Source organism: Diorhabda sublineata, chromosome 1 (genome assembly GCF_026230105.1).
Source record: "Diorhabda sublineata isolate icDioSubl1.1 chromosome 1, icDioSubl1.1, whole genome shotgun sequence".
NCBI lineage: Eukaryota > Metazoa > Arthropoda > Insecta > Coleoptera > Chrysomelidae > Diorhabda > Diorhabda sublineata.
Genome location: NC_079474.1, coordinates 3222996 through 3236923, shown reverse-complemented (window position 1 = coordinate 3236923; position 13928 = coordinate 3222996). Strand labels below are relative to the sequence as shown.

At 31.4% G+C, this 13928-nt stretch overlaps 1 protein-coding gene across 2 annotated transcripts; it reads left to right on the top strand.

Moving 5' to 3' along the window:
* Nucleotides 1-719: 719 nt before the first annotated feature.
* LOC130452356 (mucin-2-like) lies at nucleotides 720-13565 on the top strand. Of its 2 annotated transcripts, none has more exons than XM_056791563.1 (6): nucleotides 720-856; nucleotides 5696-6385; nucleotides 6462-6491; nucleotides 6561-6719; nucleotides 8933-8980; nucleotides 10801-13565. In XM_056791563.1, exons 1-6 carry the CDS (start codon nucleotides 781-783, stop codon nucleotides 13077-13079), a joined length of 3282 nt encoding a protein of 1093 aa, XP_056647541.1. In that variant the 5' UTR covers nucleotides 720-780; the 3' UTR covers nucleotides 13080-13565. The 2 variants fall into 2 exon arrangements, with proteins under 2 accessions (XP_056647541.1, XP_056647540.1); XM_056791562.1 differs by having other exon boundaries at nucleotides 8930-8980.
* The last annotated feature ends 363 nt before the right edge of the window (nucleotides 13566-13928 follow it).

Below are 13928 nucleotides of genomic sequence, written 5' to 3'. Positions count from 1 at the left end.
AATGAATTTCTGGTGAAAACAGGTGGAAAAATATCTAGAATTGAGATCTTTGTAACCAAAACGTAATGGAAGATATTAAAGAATCAACGGATCTGGTTTCAATGTGTGGGAATTAGGAAGGTGAAGTAGATAGGGAAGACCCTAGAGGACAAGCTATATAAATGAAGAAATCAATAAGTGGGGAAGGTACAGAAAATATATTGCTACAGAAATGGATTTTGGACAAGTTGGAAGATCAAGGATTGAGATCTTGGAAATGTAAACATAATAATGAAGGATATTAATGATAGACAACTGGACTGGTTTGAACATGTGAAAACTGGGAGGGCGAAGAAGATAAGAAAGTCTTAAAAGGACAAGTGTCTTTTTTTTACAATTTTCTATACAATCAATTAGGTCCAATGATTGTTTTATATACGTGTATCTGAATTCCTTTTGAAATGTTTTTCATTCCCAGATTTTCCTATTTTTTTCTGGAGCTCATTTATGCCTGTTATAAGTTATTATTAACAAGTTTGCTTCGATTTGGGTGTCCAGATACCTAAATTCTATTTGTTTCTGTTCAACGTTTTCTTTTTTTTTTTCGTAATGGCGTCTGAAGTTCCGAAAGCATTCGCTAAACGGTAATTTATAATTGCACCTCGTATACTAATCATTATGTATTCACTCTAATTATTATCAATCAATTTATAAACAAATAATTATACTTTATCTACTTTAAACACAGAAATATATGAAGATTAACGCACTAGTCATTTTCTTTTAGAGATTGTTGTGAAGATGTTGTTGAAATGGATTTGCTGTGTGTTTCTAATAGTTTTAATAATAGATGTAGATCTAATTGACTGCGGGTTTTGTAAGTATTCAAACTATTATTATATTAATAATATTAAACCATATTTTTCTCCAGAGACTTTCCAAATAAAAAAATGTTGTTATGAAGATTACGAAACTACATTTTTCTCATCAAATTATTATTATCTTTGATTAGTATCGTTTTAAATTAAAATTTCATGCCCTTGGTTGACTAACATCAATTTTTTAACGATTTACCGATATCTGCTAGTGTTCGGATGTTTAGAAAAACATTTTTAAAGTGAAAACACTTTCCTCTGAAATCTTCGATTTACTCCAATGCAAGTCACGTACATTTATGTAAACTTAACCTCAAAGTTTCTTCAAAAATCCGTTTTTCTTGTTGTTTCCATCGATTGTTGCCACTAGTACGAGGGTCGTTCAAATATGAATCGGAATTTTTGAGCCGAGGCCGCGTAACCTCGTTTTTTAGTGTACTTATAGCCATGAACGAAAAGAATGTCGTCAACATCTGACGCTATGTATTGCTGAAGAAACGGGCAATAGCATAGGTAGCAAATTTTTAGCTAGATAGGTACCAAAACTTCTGGAGCATAAATTCACACGCTAAGAATTTTGCGTGCGTCTCCTGTAGCTGTAAGAATATTCGTATTGGGTATTGGACCACCTTCTTTATACCCCCGATTTGACGCCATGGGATTAATATTTATTTAGTCTATAAATCTAGAAAAATTCAGCTCTGTAACTTAATGATAAAATTTTTTATAGCGGTGCATATTTGAACCGCTCTCGTAGCATAGATAAAAGTCTAAGTTTTTATCTGATGTCTTTTCGAACTTCTGTAGCTTTCGAAAGAAACTATAATATTAAGAATCGGTTGTATTTGAATTGGTACATTGAAAAACATAAGATAAATTTAGTTAATTTGGTAGACTTATTTACGCAAATGAGATAACTTTACGCCGGGTCAATCCTGATTAATTTTGAATAACCAAATACACAATTTTGAAATAATAAAAATATAAGAAATCGTTTTTTACATTCGTATATATTTGTCTATTTGGAAAAAAAAAACAGTTAAAAATAAAGTATTATCTTAAATCTATGTAATTATGAATTATTCAAACTTTTTTTAAATAATAAAAACACCAAAAATTTGGTACAGATTTTGTTTTTTGCGTTTTTGTTACTACGGGCAATATTGTAGAGAATTGAAAAATTTATAAAATAAGATTTTATAAATTGAATTTCGATAATTTGTTGCTTAGATAATTTAACCGAAAGGAGAAAATTTTTAATTTTTTCAATTATTTATATTTTGATTAATTTTGAATATAAAGGTTTCTTATTTACTGAAAACCGAGATCTCGATGTATTTAATAAATGCTCTAAAGATGGGTCCTGCGGCCTCAATAGTTTTTGCAAAATGGCAATTAAACCATAGGAGGCTTTTTTAAAAGGACATCTCAGTTTTTTGATTTATTTTGACTTCAAAAAGTATCCAAAAAAGGGTATAGAAAAATTATTTAATAATTGAAAATAATTATTTATTTATGTTATACGTAGTATTCAAGCTAAAAAATTATTGTTTCACAGTATTAGGGTACAAATAAAAATATTTTTATAAACAACATACAAAAAAGGAGTATTTTTGAATTTTTTGTATGGAATCTATAAATGGGTTCAAGTAAAGCAGAAAATACGAAATATTTCCCCATAAAATTAAGTATTTTCACCTAGAATGCAAAGTATTTTATGCCAGTATGAATAAATGTTTAATTAAATTATTAATTTTAGCAAAAAAACTAATGTGAGAGGTAATTTTAGCTGATCGTGTTAGCCCAGAGAAGAAAAGATCAAAATCGGCCCAATTGTTACTGAGATAATTAATATTTTTCAGCGCTCCGTAAATTTGAGCATTTTTGAGGGCGCCGTCGTGACAGTGTCACTTATACTGCTACCAAATGCGCATTTTCAATAAAAGATTATTGAAACTTTTATTAATAAAAATTTCAAGCTTCTCCTACAAAATGACGCAAAAAACATTCCCTAATATTGAAAAACAAAGCCAACATTACCCCAAATTAAACAGCCGGCTTTCCGAATATGACATTTGGTATTACGATATTTTTATAAAATGTTTAAAAAACAATATATTTTTTATAACTTTTTTGTTTACCATTTTTTGAACACTTTTTTGAGGTCAAAAAAATATTTAAAAAACTAAGATGGGGGATATGTATTTAGTTCAACTCTTGTTCTTTCCAACGCGACTTTCCAAATGATGATAGGACCATCCGGTGGTAAGAATTATCCTTTGAAAAAAAAGGACCTATTGGGGCCACGGGGCTAATCTTTAGAGCATTTATTAAATACATCGAGTTCTCGGTTTTCAGTGGATAAGAAACCTTTATATTCAAAATTAAACAAATTATAAGTAATTAAAAAAATTAAAAATTCGGTTAAATTATCTAAGCAACAAAATATCGAAATTCAATTCATAAAATCTTATTTTGTAGATTTTTCAATTCTCTACAATGTTGCTTATAGACGAGCCTTGAAAAAACAAAATTTGTACCGATTTTTTGGTGTTTTTATTATTTAAAAAAATAACGCGTAGACAAAAAATGTTGAATTTTATACACATAACTTTTATTTAACCCCTAGAACACGATGGCGGTGTTTTTTCTTCTACTATCAATTTTGTCACCAAAACCCTTTTTTTTTTTTCGTAAGTGACCTGGCCTAAACCTAACCTAACCTAAAAGGCAACGAAAACTAAAATCGTAGAGGCGGAAGTTAGATATAGTTTATAAAAAATGAAAAAATTGATGCATTCTAATTGCTTCGTTTATATTCAAAAGCAAATAGGGCGATTTTCATGACGAAATTAACTTGATCATACCCCTCCAACCGTTTCTGCTCTCCTCTTTTCAAATCTGATATTATTTCTTCTATCCATTCCTTTTTTGTCCTGCCTCTTCGTCTTCTAATTCTCTATTTCTCTTTTTGTGCTACGCGTCCCAATCACCTCGTTATTCAGGGTGTCCCACCAGTTAAAAACTATCTGTATATGACAAAATACTTATTGTTAAATCGTGAAAATTTCTACGTTTGGGTTTTCGGATACGATGTTCTTAACTAAAATATTTTCAAAGATCAAGTTCTACCGAAAGTCGACTATAACTTTATTATTTTAAATAGAACACCCTGTATATTAATACATTTTTTAAATCTACGTAAAATTTTAGTATACTTCGGTCTAAGAACTTTTTTCGAAAAATGCATACTTTTTGAGTTATTAATTTTTTTGTAAAAAATTTGACCAATGCAGAACCTTATAAATTATTTTTTTACGAGGATAACCTTAAATATATGAAAATGATTTCTGTTCGGTTACTTTTATCAAGGTCAGACGTATTTGAATCTATGTTAAAAAACTTTTTATTTTATACAGGGTGTGTATAAAAAGTGTACAAAGTTTAACTTCATAAATATCCAATTTCTTTATTTTTTCAAATATAACCACCGGGTTTTTTCTATTTTAATTCAAGAGGTAAAAATAAGGCAAATTCATGTATACTTTCCTATACTTAAACCTTACCGTTTTCCAGATATTGAATGGTTTCTGTAAATTTTTATAGAAGCAGGTATGGTCTAAATTTTATTAAGCACTAAGAAATAACGGATAACGGTAAGGCTTAGGTATAGAAAAGTATACATGAATTTGCCTCATTTTTCACCCCTGAATGCATTAAAATAGAAAAAACCGGGTGGTTCTATTCCAAAAAATAAAGAAATTTGATATTTAGGAAGTTAAACTTTGAATACTTTTTATACACACCCTGTATAAAATGAAAATTTTTCCAACATACATTCAAATACGACTGACCTTGATAAAAGCAATCGAACAGAAATCATTGTCGTATCTTTAAGGGTATCCTCGTAAAAAAATAATTTATAAGGGTTTGCAACGCTCAAATTTCTTACAAAAAAATTAATAACTCAAAAAGTATGCATTTTTCGAAAAAAGTTTTCAGACAAAAGTATACTTAAATTTCACCTAGATTTGAAAAATGTATTAATATACAGGGTGTTTCGTACAAAATAACAAAGTTACAGTCGACTTCCGGTAGAACCGAATCTTTGAAATTATTTTAGATCAAAAAAAACGTATCCCAACACCCAAACGTATAAATTTTCATGATTTTACCATAAGTATTTTGCCATATACAGATAAATTCAACTGGGACACCACGTATATTTTTTTCAGCTTTCCTTCTTTATGATTTATTGTTCACTTCCACGCTATCTCTTTCGTTTCATCATCCGTTATCACTTATTTAAAATTATATTCCTCGTTTTCCGTCTTGAAAGGTTTTTTTCCACGATTCATCCATTGACGTTGTATTTCCATATATTTAAACTTCCCGCCATCCACCTAGAAACCGAATCTTTTCGATTCTTTCTCCAATCGATTATATGATTACTTCCATTGTGAGGTTAAGGAGTAAAATGGATCTCCCCGCTTCAGCCCCTTTTTTCCTTAAAAATTAACGGATAGCCGCTAATTTTCAGACAATACTTCGATCTCAGTTCCATCCAGAGTCAGTCATCTAAAAATTTTAAGGCCTCGTACAACTTTGTCTTCTCTATTGTATCATAAGCCAGTAGATTTTGCTCTGTACGGTTTTGAAGATGGAAATCTGCTTTCCGAAACCTTTCAACGACTTCTTGGTTATGAATTGGTCACGTGACTTGAACTTTATAATATAATAGAGCGGCCCTGCATAATGACCTTCGATTAAATAGTCATAAATTGACGATTTTTGTATATTATCGAATTTTATAAAGTTTTAGTGAATTAGTTATATTTCAGTTTCTTCCTCTCGTTCATCTGGCTCCCGCAGTTCGAGTTCTCGAGGATCTAGCTCATCGGGATCCCGTAGTTCTACGTCATACGGTACCCGAAACTCGGGTTATCGAACCACCCCACGACCTACTAGAAGAACTACTAGGTACCACCCTGTAACTACAATGCCTACTAGAAGAACTACTAGGTACCATCCTGTTACTACAATGCCTACTAGAAGAACTACTAGGTACCATCCTGTTACTACAATGCCTACTAGGAGAACTACTAGGTACCATCCTGTTACTACAATGCCTACTAGAAGAACTACTAGGTACCATCCTGTTACTACAATGCCTACTAGGAGAACTACACCTACTAGACAACCGCCATACAATCCACACTACAATTCTTCTAAAATAACTAGTAAACAGCCGCCTTATAATCCATTCTTTTCTTCTACGACCAAGCAACCTCCGTACAATCCCTTCTGGACGAGTACTAGTAGAACAAATCATTCTTCTGGCTTGGGAGTCACTAAGCAACCACCTTATAATCCTTTTTTAACACCTACCACTAAAGCAACCTTCTACTCGTCGACGCCTTCTCGTCATTTCAACGGTTCTAATTTCCATACAACCCCATCATATAATAATAACAATGGAAGACCTCTAGGGATACATACGACGAAGATGACCTCACTAGGAAGCGGTAGAAGTGAGTATGAAAGATAGTGATTGAGATACATCACTTTAATTGAGTTCACAACGATAAATATATTTTTTTATTTCAGATAATTACACAAATTCCAATCAAAATAACTGTGAGTATCTTTTATTAAGTACAACTTGATTATAATGATGTTTAATTTTTTTTTTTTATATTTTTTTAGTTGGTCAAACACCTAGACCTGTATATACGACGAGTAAACCCAATTATCAACCAAAATATAATTCAAGTAGACCCATAAATCAAGGGATACGCCCTACGTACAATACAACCAAACCTTTTTATCAAGGACCCGTTTATAACACATCGAACTACAAACCTGGTAAGAACTTTTTGATACCCATGTATAATTATTCAAATAAATTTCTTTAATTTCTTGTTTCTTGGACCTTTTAATATATTAATTTTAGGTTTCTTCCGTTTTAAAACTAGTTTTTTTAATAATTTTTTAAAGAAAGATGAAATTTGACGTTGCGACGAAGTTTTTATCAAAATTTGATATTGACACTGACAATTTGCGTTTTAATTTTTCATATTAGAACATTTTCTATTTTAATTTTATTCTTATTTTGTTGTTCATTATGTAGGTGAATCCACGGCGAGTTGAAACTATCTGTATATGGCAAAATACTTATAGTAAAATTATGAAAATTTCTACGTTTGGGTTTTTTGGATATAATCTTCTGAACTAAAATATTTTCGGAGATGGCCGATTTTGGGTTCTACCAGAAGTCGACTGTAACTTTGTTATTTTGAATGAAACACCCTATATATTAATACATTTTTGAAATCTACGTAAAATTTTAGTATACTATTGTCTAAACACTTTTTCCGAAAAATGTATACTTTTTAAATTATTAATTTTTTTTGGAAAAAATTTCCCCGTTGCAGACCCTTATAAATTATTTTTTTACGAAAATACCCTTAAATATATGAAAGTGGTTTCTGTTCTAGTGCTTTAAGAAAGGTCAGTCGTATTTGAATCTATGTTGGAAAATTTTTCATTTTATACAGGGTGTGTATAAAAAGTGTTCAAAGTTTAACTTCATAAATATCAAATTTCTTTATTTTTTGAAGTAGAACCACCCGGTTTTTTCTATTTTAATGCATTCAGGGGTAAAAAATGAGGCAAATTCATATAAATTTGCTTTTATTACATGGTGAATGTGACAAAGTTTTTACAAGAACATGTACTTTATCCGCTGTTATTTAATTGATAACGAGAAATTGACAATTGACAGATGACAGTTAAATAAGTGTCATTTATTTCAAAGCCTACTAAAGGTATACATTAAAACTTGTTAAAAAATACAATAATAATTAATAACTTCAAATATCTCGGAAACGACTATAGGATTAGTGAATACAATTTGATTTGATCTTTGTTTTGACCTTAACAAGATGAAAAAATATATTTTTTTATTTCTTAGTGCTTGTATCAACGGGTCAAAATAAAATTTAGACTACGCCTGCATCTCTACAAATTTACAGAAAACTTTTGATGTCTGGATAACGGTAAGGTTTAGGTTTAGGAAAATATACATGAATTTGCCTTATTTTTCACCCCTGAATGTATTAAAATAGAAAAAACCGGGTGGTTCTATTTAAAAAAAATAAAGAAATTTTTTATTTATGATGTTAAACTTTGAAAACTTTTTATACACACCCTGTATGAAATGAAATATTTTTCAACATAAATTCAAATACGTCTGATCTTGCTAAAAGCAATCGAACAGAAATAATTATCATATCTTTAAGGGTATCCTCGTAAAAAAATAATTTGTAATGGTCTGCAACGGTCAAATTTTTTACAAAAAAATTAATAACTCAAAAGGTATGCATTTTTCGAAAAAAGTTTTTATACAAAGTTATACTAAAATTTTACGTAGATTTCAAAAATGTATTAATATACGGGGTGTTTCATTCAAAATAACAAAGTTACAGTCAACTTCCGGTAGAGCCTTAGGTCGGCCATCTTTAAAAATATTTTAGATAAAAAGATCGTATCCGAAAAGTCAATCGTAGAATTTTTCATGATTTTACTATGAGTATTTTGCCATATACAGATAGTTTCAACTCGTCGTGGGACACCCTGTATAAAAATTGCACATTGTCAGTGTCAATTTCATATTTTGATAAAGATTTGATAAAATTATTGAAAAAACTAATTTTAAAACAGAAGAAACATCAAGAACAATTAGATGCATTATTATTAAAATATCTAGATTATTAGTTTTAAATTATTCATCAGAATTTTGACGTATTTAAACGAGTTTAAGAGAGAACGGTACTGCTAGAGTGGGAAAGGTACAATCGTGTTCACTCGTCTTCCCTCGTTCCGCTTCGTGTTAGTCGCGAGTCAAAAGATGATAATAAAGTGAATTATTCAAAAATTCATTCATAGAATAGTGTAGAGCTTCTAGGAGGCACCTTGCGAGTCTGGCTCGATCTTGGATTTACTACATAGAATATTTGATTGTTCGATTGCTATAAAAACTGATTTCGAGTGTAATAATTACGAAAAATTTTCAGTAGGTTCATCAGTTAGACCTGGTAATGCAGGAGTGTACCAACCACCAGTGGGTAAGTAAGCTAATCAAATATAATATTACAAGAAAGGTAGTAAAGTCAATTGAAGAACTACTAGTACATTTCTATGATATTTTCGAGAAATTACATAAAATTTTTCAAGATACACGACTAATGAGGTCATGGTCGCCACATTTTTTATGTTTGTGATGATAGCAACCATAATAAATTTATAAGTTGCGTTAAGTTTACGAAAAAGACCATGAGATCATCAAAAAAGACGATTTTGTTTGTTTGACATTGACATTTAACAGTGACAGGTTGTCATTGTCAACTTCAGTCGAATTTGGGTTAAATATGGCGACTACTTTCATGTGTCTATCAAACGTTGTTCTGTCATATAAATTATATCAATGAAATATTTTACTAGTTCAATAAAAATAACTAACTTACTATAAGCGTTGTATGAATAATGGAAGTAAGCTTTATTTAGGTTAATATTTATCAAAGTAACAAATATATTTCAAATTAAAATTCTCGAGTTCTCTTAACATGGCGAAGACAAATGATTTTTTTTACTTTTTTTTGCTAAATCGTTTGTTCGTCGTTTGTTCTTGATTTCATTCCTTGAAATTCATTTTTTCATCATCATGTTCCAATTAACATTTCTGCGCGTGCGCGCTTATACAAGATTACGCGGTTCATTTGAATCTTGTTTATATCAATCAACACAAATAATAATTACACCGGCAAACAAAAAAAAGTGCTTCGTACATTTGACCGGACCTTTCGAAGCCATTGTATTTTAACCCGCTGAATCCGAATCCGAGGTCAGTTCGACCTGTATATTCCTAAAATTTCAAAAAAACTTGAAAAAACCGAAAAATAAAGGAATTCGTCAGTTATGGTTATATAAAAAATTTTTTGGAACTCAACCAAATATGATTATCATGCATTTTGATCCGCCGAATATAAGTCTAAAGTTTATTTTGATCATTAGCCATTTAAAATCTAAATAAATGTTAAAAAATGCCAGAGGACTACGATTTTGATGATGTAAAACATTTTAGGGAGCCGATTTATGATTTTCATGTATTTTTTTACTGAACAAACGATAAATGACTGAGATTAAGTAGAATAATAGAAATAAACTCATAATTGATTACCTTAAGAGCTGGGTTAAGGCCAAAATTTTGTTAATAACTTATAAAAAATGAACAATGACTAAATATTGTATTCGTTTGTTTATTATTTGACTTACTTTTCACAATAATAAAACTATTTGCAAAAAATGTTAAGTACAATATGTACAGGTACGGTAATGGCCGTCGTTAGCGGGAGCTCAAAACACGTTTTTATTTATATGAGAGTAAAAACCGTCAGTTATTAATTAATAATTATTGCACTCGAATTTGATGATTGAAGTCAAATTAAAATGAGAGTTACACAGAAAAATTAAAATGATACATATAACAGTCACTGCTACGAAATTATTATGAATAATAATTTGCATATGTAGATAAAATAAAAAAATCGCGATGGAAAAATAGGGATTGATCGTAGAGGGGGGAAAAATCAGCGTAATATAATAATAAAAAATAAAAATATTGCCAAAAACATTGAAGTTTATATTTATCAAATATTTAGGGTTGTATGTGAAATTTATCTAAGAAATTACAAAAAAAGTTAAGGGTGGACTACTCTTTAACATTTAGGGGGATGAAAAATAGATTATCTACCCGATATACAGACAAAATTTCATGAGAATCGGTCAAACCGTTTCGGATGATTTCAAAAACACCTCGATCGGACAATTTTATATATTTAAGATTAAATTTTTCATTTTTTCCTAATATTTTTATGATTATTTGCAGTACACAGAAACAGCACGTTCACTACTGGTTCCGGACGATCTCCAAATTATCCCGTACAACATTTAGTTAATCCCGTACAACCATCACATACGACAACTATAATCAACAACAACAACAACAACAATCATTACTACGGACGACCTAGTTATTACACCCCAGGATCATCAGGAAACACACACGTGACTATAATTAACAATAATTACAATCCGAATCATCACGTGATCATTCCTTCGACTCATTATTACAGTTACGGTCCACCAGCTCTAGGAATAAGTGTTGTTAATACAAATTACTACGATCCGTTTAGTACCAGTCATTATCGTACTACTTATCATTATAGTACCTACGATACCGGTAGTACTTCTTTAGGTTTCTTCTTAGGTTATCAATTAGGTAGGATAAATCGACCTAGTTACTATTACCATAGTACTACGTACGTAGATCACGAATACGTACCGAGATACGATCATTACACAGTACATCATTATTATCACAACGCTGATAATATCCCTACCGAAGCGCCGATACAACCTAACGCCGTCGTGACATGCGCTGGCGATAGCAGTAATTTATGTCCCCCCGGTAACTATCCGTTGTGTACCAACAACGGAGCCGTGATGTGCGTTGTATCCGCTTCTTCGACACAACCGTGCAGTACTAATTCTAGAAAACTTAATTGCGTAACTAGTACTATACCGTGCGAAGGTAACAACTCACCGGAATGCAAACAAAAATCCTCAACATCCGTAAGTATACCGTGCGTTTCTACGGCCAGTATCGCAGCTGGAGTCAACTATGTTAATAATAGTATAATCGTAACCGACGCTGGCGATACTTCCGTTAAAAATTTCTGCGTTACCGTTTTAGCACTACCAACTAAAAACGAAACTAAAACTAATACTACCACAGAACCAAAAGTACCATTCCAATATACAACAAATATCACAGGGGTAGATATATTAGGATACTATTTAGGTTATAAATTACAAAAACTGTTAGAACCTAGTTATAATTATCTAAATTACGACGCTAATTATAATTACGTAGAAAAGTACGATCACTACGACGTTTTCCATTATTACCACGGAGGTAATTTCCTAGCGGAACAAGTGGAATTCAAAGCGGAACAAATGATGAGCTGCGCTGGAGATAGTGGAACGTTCTGTCCATCGAATACGCTTTCTTTATGTCTAAACGATGGTTCAGTAGCTTGCGTAACTGATATATCCACAACATCGTTTAATAACGATACTAAAACTAACTATTTCAATAGTACCATTGCCTGTGATAAGTTAAAATCGCCTGTTTGTATATCAAATCAAACTTTAAATCTACCAATACAAATACCTTGTATATCAACGGCTAAAGTTTACGCTAATGTTAGTTTTATTATTAAAAATTACGGTAACGGCATCGAGAATGTTTATTATCGTACTATCGAGGTAGTAAACGGTACTCAAAATGTTACTACGCCGCGTGAATTTTGTGTAGCTATATTAGTTACACCAGGTATTAAATTCCTTAGTACTACGCCGGATAAAAGACAAATAACTGGTATACCAAATAGTAAAAGTTACCAAAGTTTACCAAAATATAATTACAACCCAGGGAATAAAACCATAGAAGCTTTTATGGCTTATAGGTTAGGTATAATGGCGTATCCTACTATTTATTACATGAACGCTTATTGGTTTTCCGTTGACGGTACTATCCAAAAGTACGATCATTATACGCCGATTTCTTATTATTCGGGTAAAGAAGTTTTACCCAAATTTTTGGAATTTCAAGCTTTCGATTTGAGGGCTTGCGATGGCGATAGCGGTTTATTCTGTCCTACAAATACGTCTTCTATTTGTTTGAACGACGGGGCGGTGATGTGTTTGACCGATTTGATGTTGACGGTGCCTTGTTTGAAGTACAACGACACCGTTTGCGTCAGATCGACGGTATCTTGCGCTAATAATTATCCTTGTCAAAAGACGAGTAGGAGTAAAAGGGTTAGTATACCTTGTATTTCGACTGCGACTATTTACGGCGATGTAAAACTCGAGAGAAGTTATATCTATAAGAAAATACCGTCCGCTGCTAAATTATATGAGAATTTGCAGCCGATTCCTGGTACTAATGTCAATAATACACCCGTGTATCATAAGGCGCAACAATTTTGTGTTACCTTAACCGCTTTACCTGCTGAAAGGGTTGTTTCGGAAGGAGAGAAGTTCCTTGAAGGGTCAGAATCTTTATTTGGGAGAATTACTTCGAAAATCTTCGGGTTTTAAACTTGTTGTAAGTATTATATGTAAATAATTAAAATGATGAAAAGTAACGTTTTTAAGAGGGGTAAATGTTCATCTAGAAATATATTCCAATAGGAATAGTAACCTTTGAATCAAGAACTCTTTGACTCATTTATTGGGGTGAGTCAATCTACGTTCTAACCTCTTTCTTCTTTTTTAAACTAAAGTTTTTCAAAATTTTAAATTTAATACTTTACGAGCTCTAAGGGAAAAATCAAAGGAGTGTAATTTTTTATGAATTACTAATTTTTTTACGGTTTGTCGACTAGACTATTCCAGGGAAATCTCATAAAACGAAAATGTACTTATGACAGAGAGTTTTTCCTGTCACCGGAAATTATAATATAGGTTAGGTTATTTCCTTACTTCAACCACAAAATAGGTACCTCAGATTTTTGATTTTACAATGTTTTAGACAAACTTGTACTTTTTTATTAATAGATTAATAAATAATTAAAGTGGAAAAAATAGCATTTTTTATTTACGATGGTAGTTAAGAAACCAACCGTCCTTTGATTGGAAAGACGACTCGGAATGGCCTCAATCGTCTGCACAAGCAATTTATGTTGCCACTCATACTTGTTTGTTGCATAACTTACTTTTGGTACGCTAATTATGGCACGCATTTTCCAGAAGACCATACAGACACTATAAAATTTCGCTTATCATAGTAATTCACTGTATTGATTCTAAAGACTGGCTTCTAGGCAGCTTTTAAACCCCCAAACATTTTTTTGAAGTTCATTTCACTTACAAGCAAACTTCATAACCTTCCAATGGTACTGGGAAGGTTTAGTTTGCTTAAAGACACTTCTAAGTGTTTAAAGATAG

Excerpts from the sequence above, each read along its gene's own strand:
- LOC130452356 (XM_056791562.1), top strand. The coding sequence starts at position 781 with ATGTTGTTGAAATGGATTTGCTGTGTGTTTCTAATAGTTTTAATAATA. Across the intron at positions 6,386-6,461 it reads CTCACTAGGAAGCGGTAGAA|ATAATTACACAAATTCCAAT; the intron begins GTGAGTATGAAA and ends TTTTTATTTCAG. Across the intron at positions 6,492-6,560 it reads AAATTCCAATCAAAATAACT|TTGGTCAAACACCTAGACCT; the intron begins GTGAGTATCTTT and ends ATATTTTTTTAG.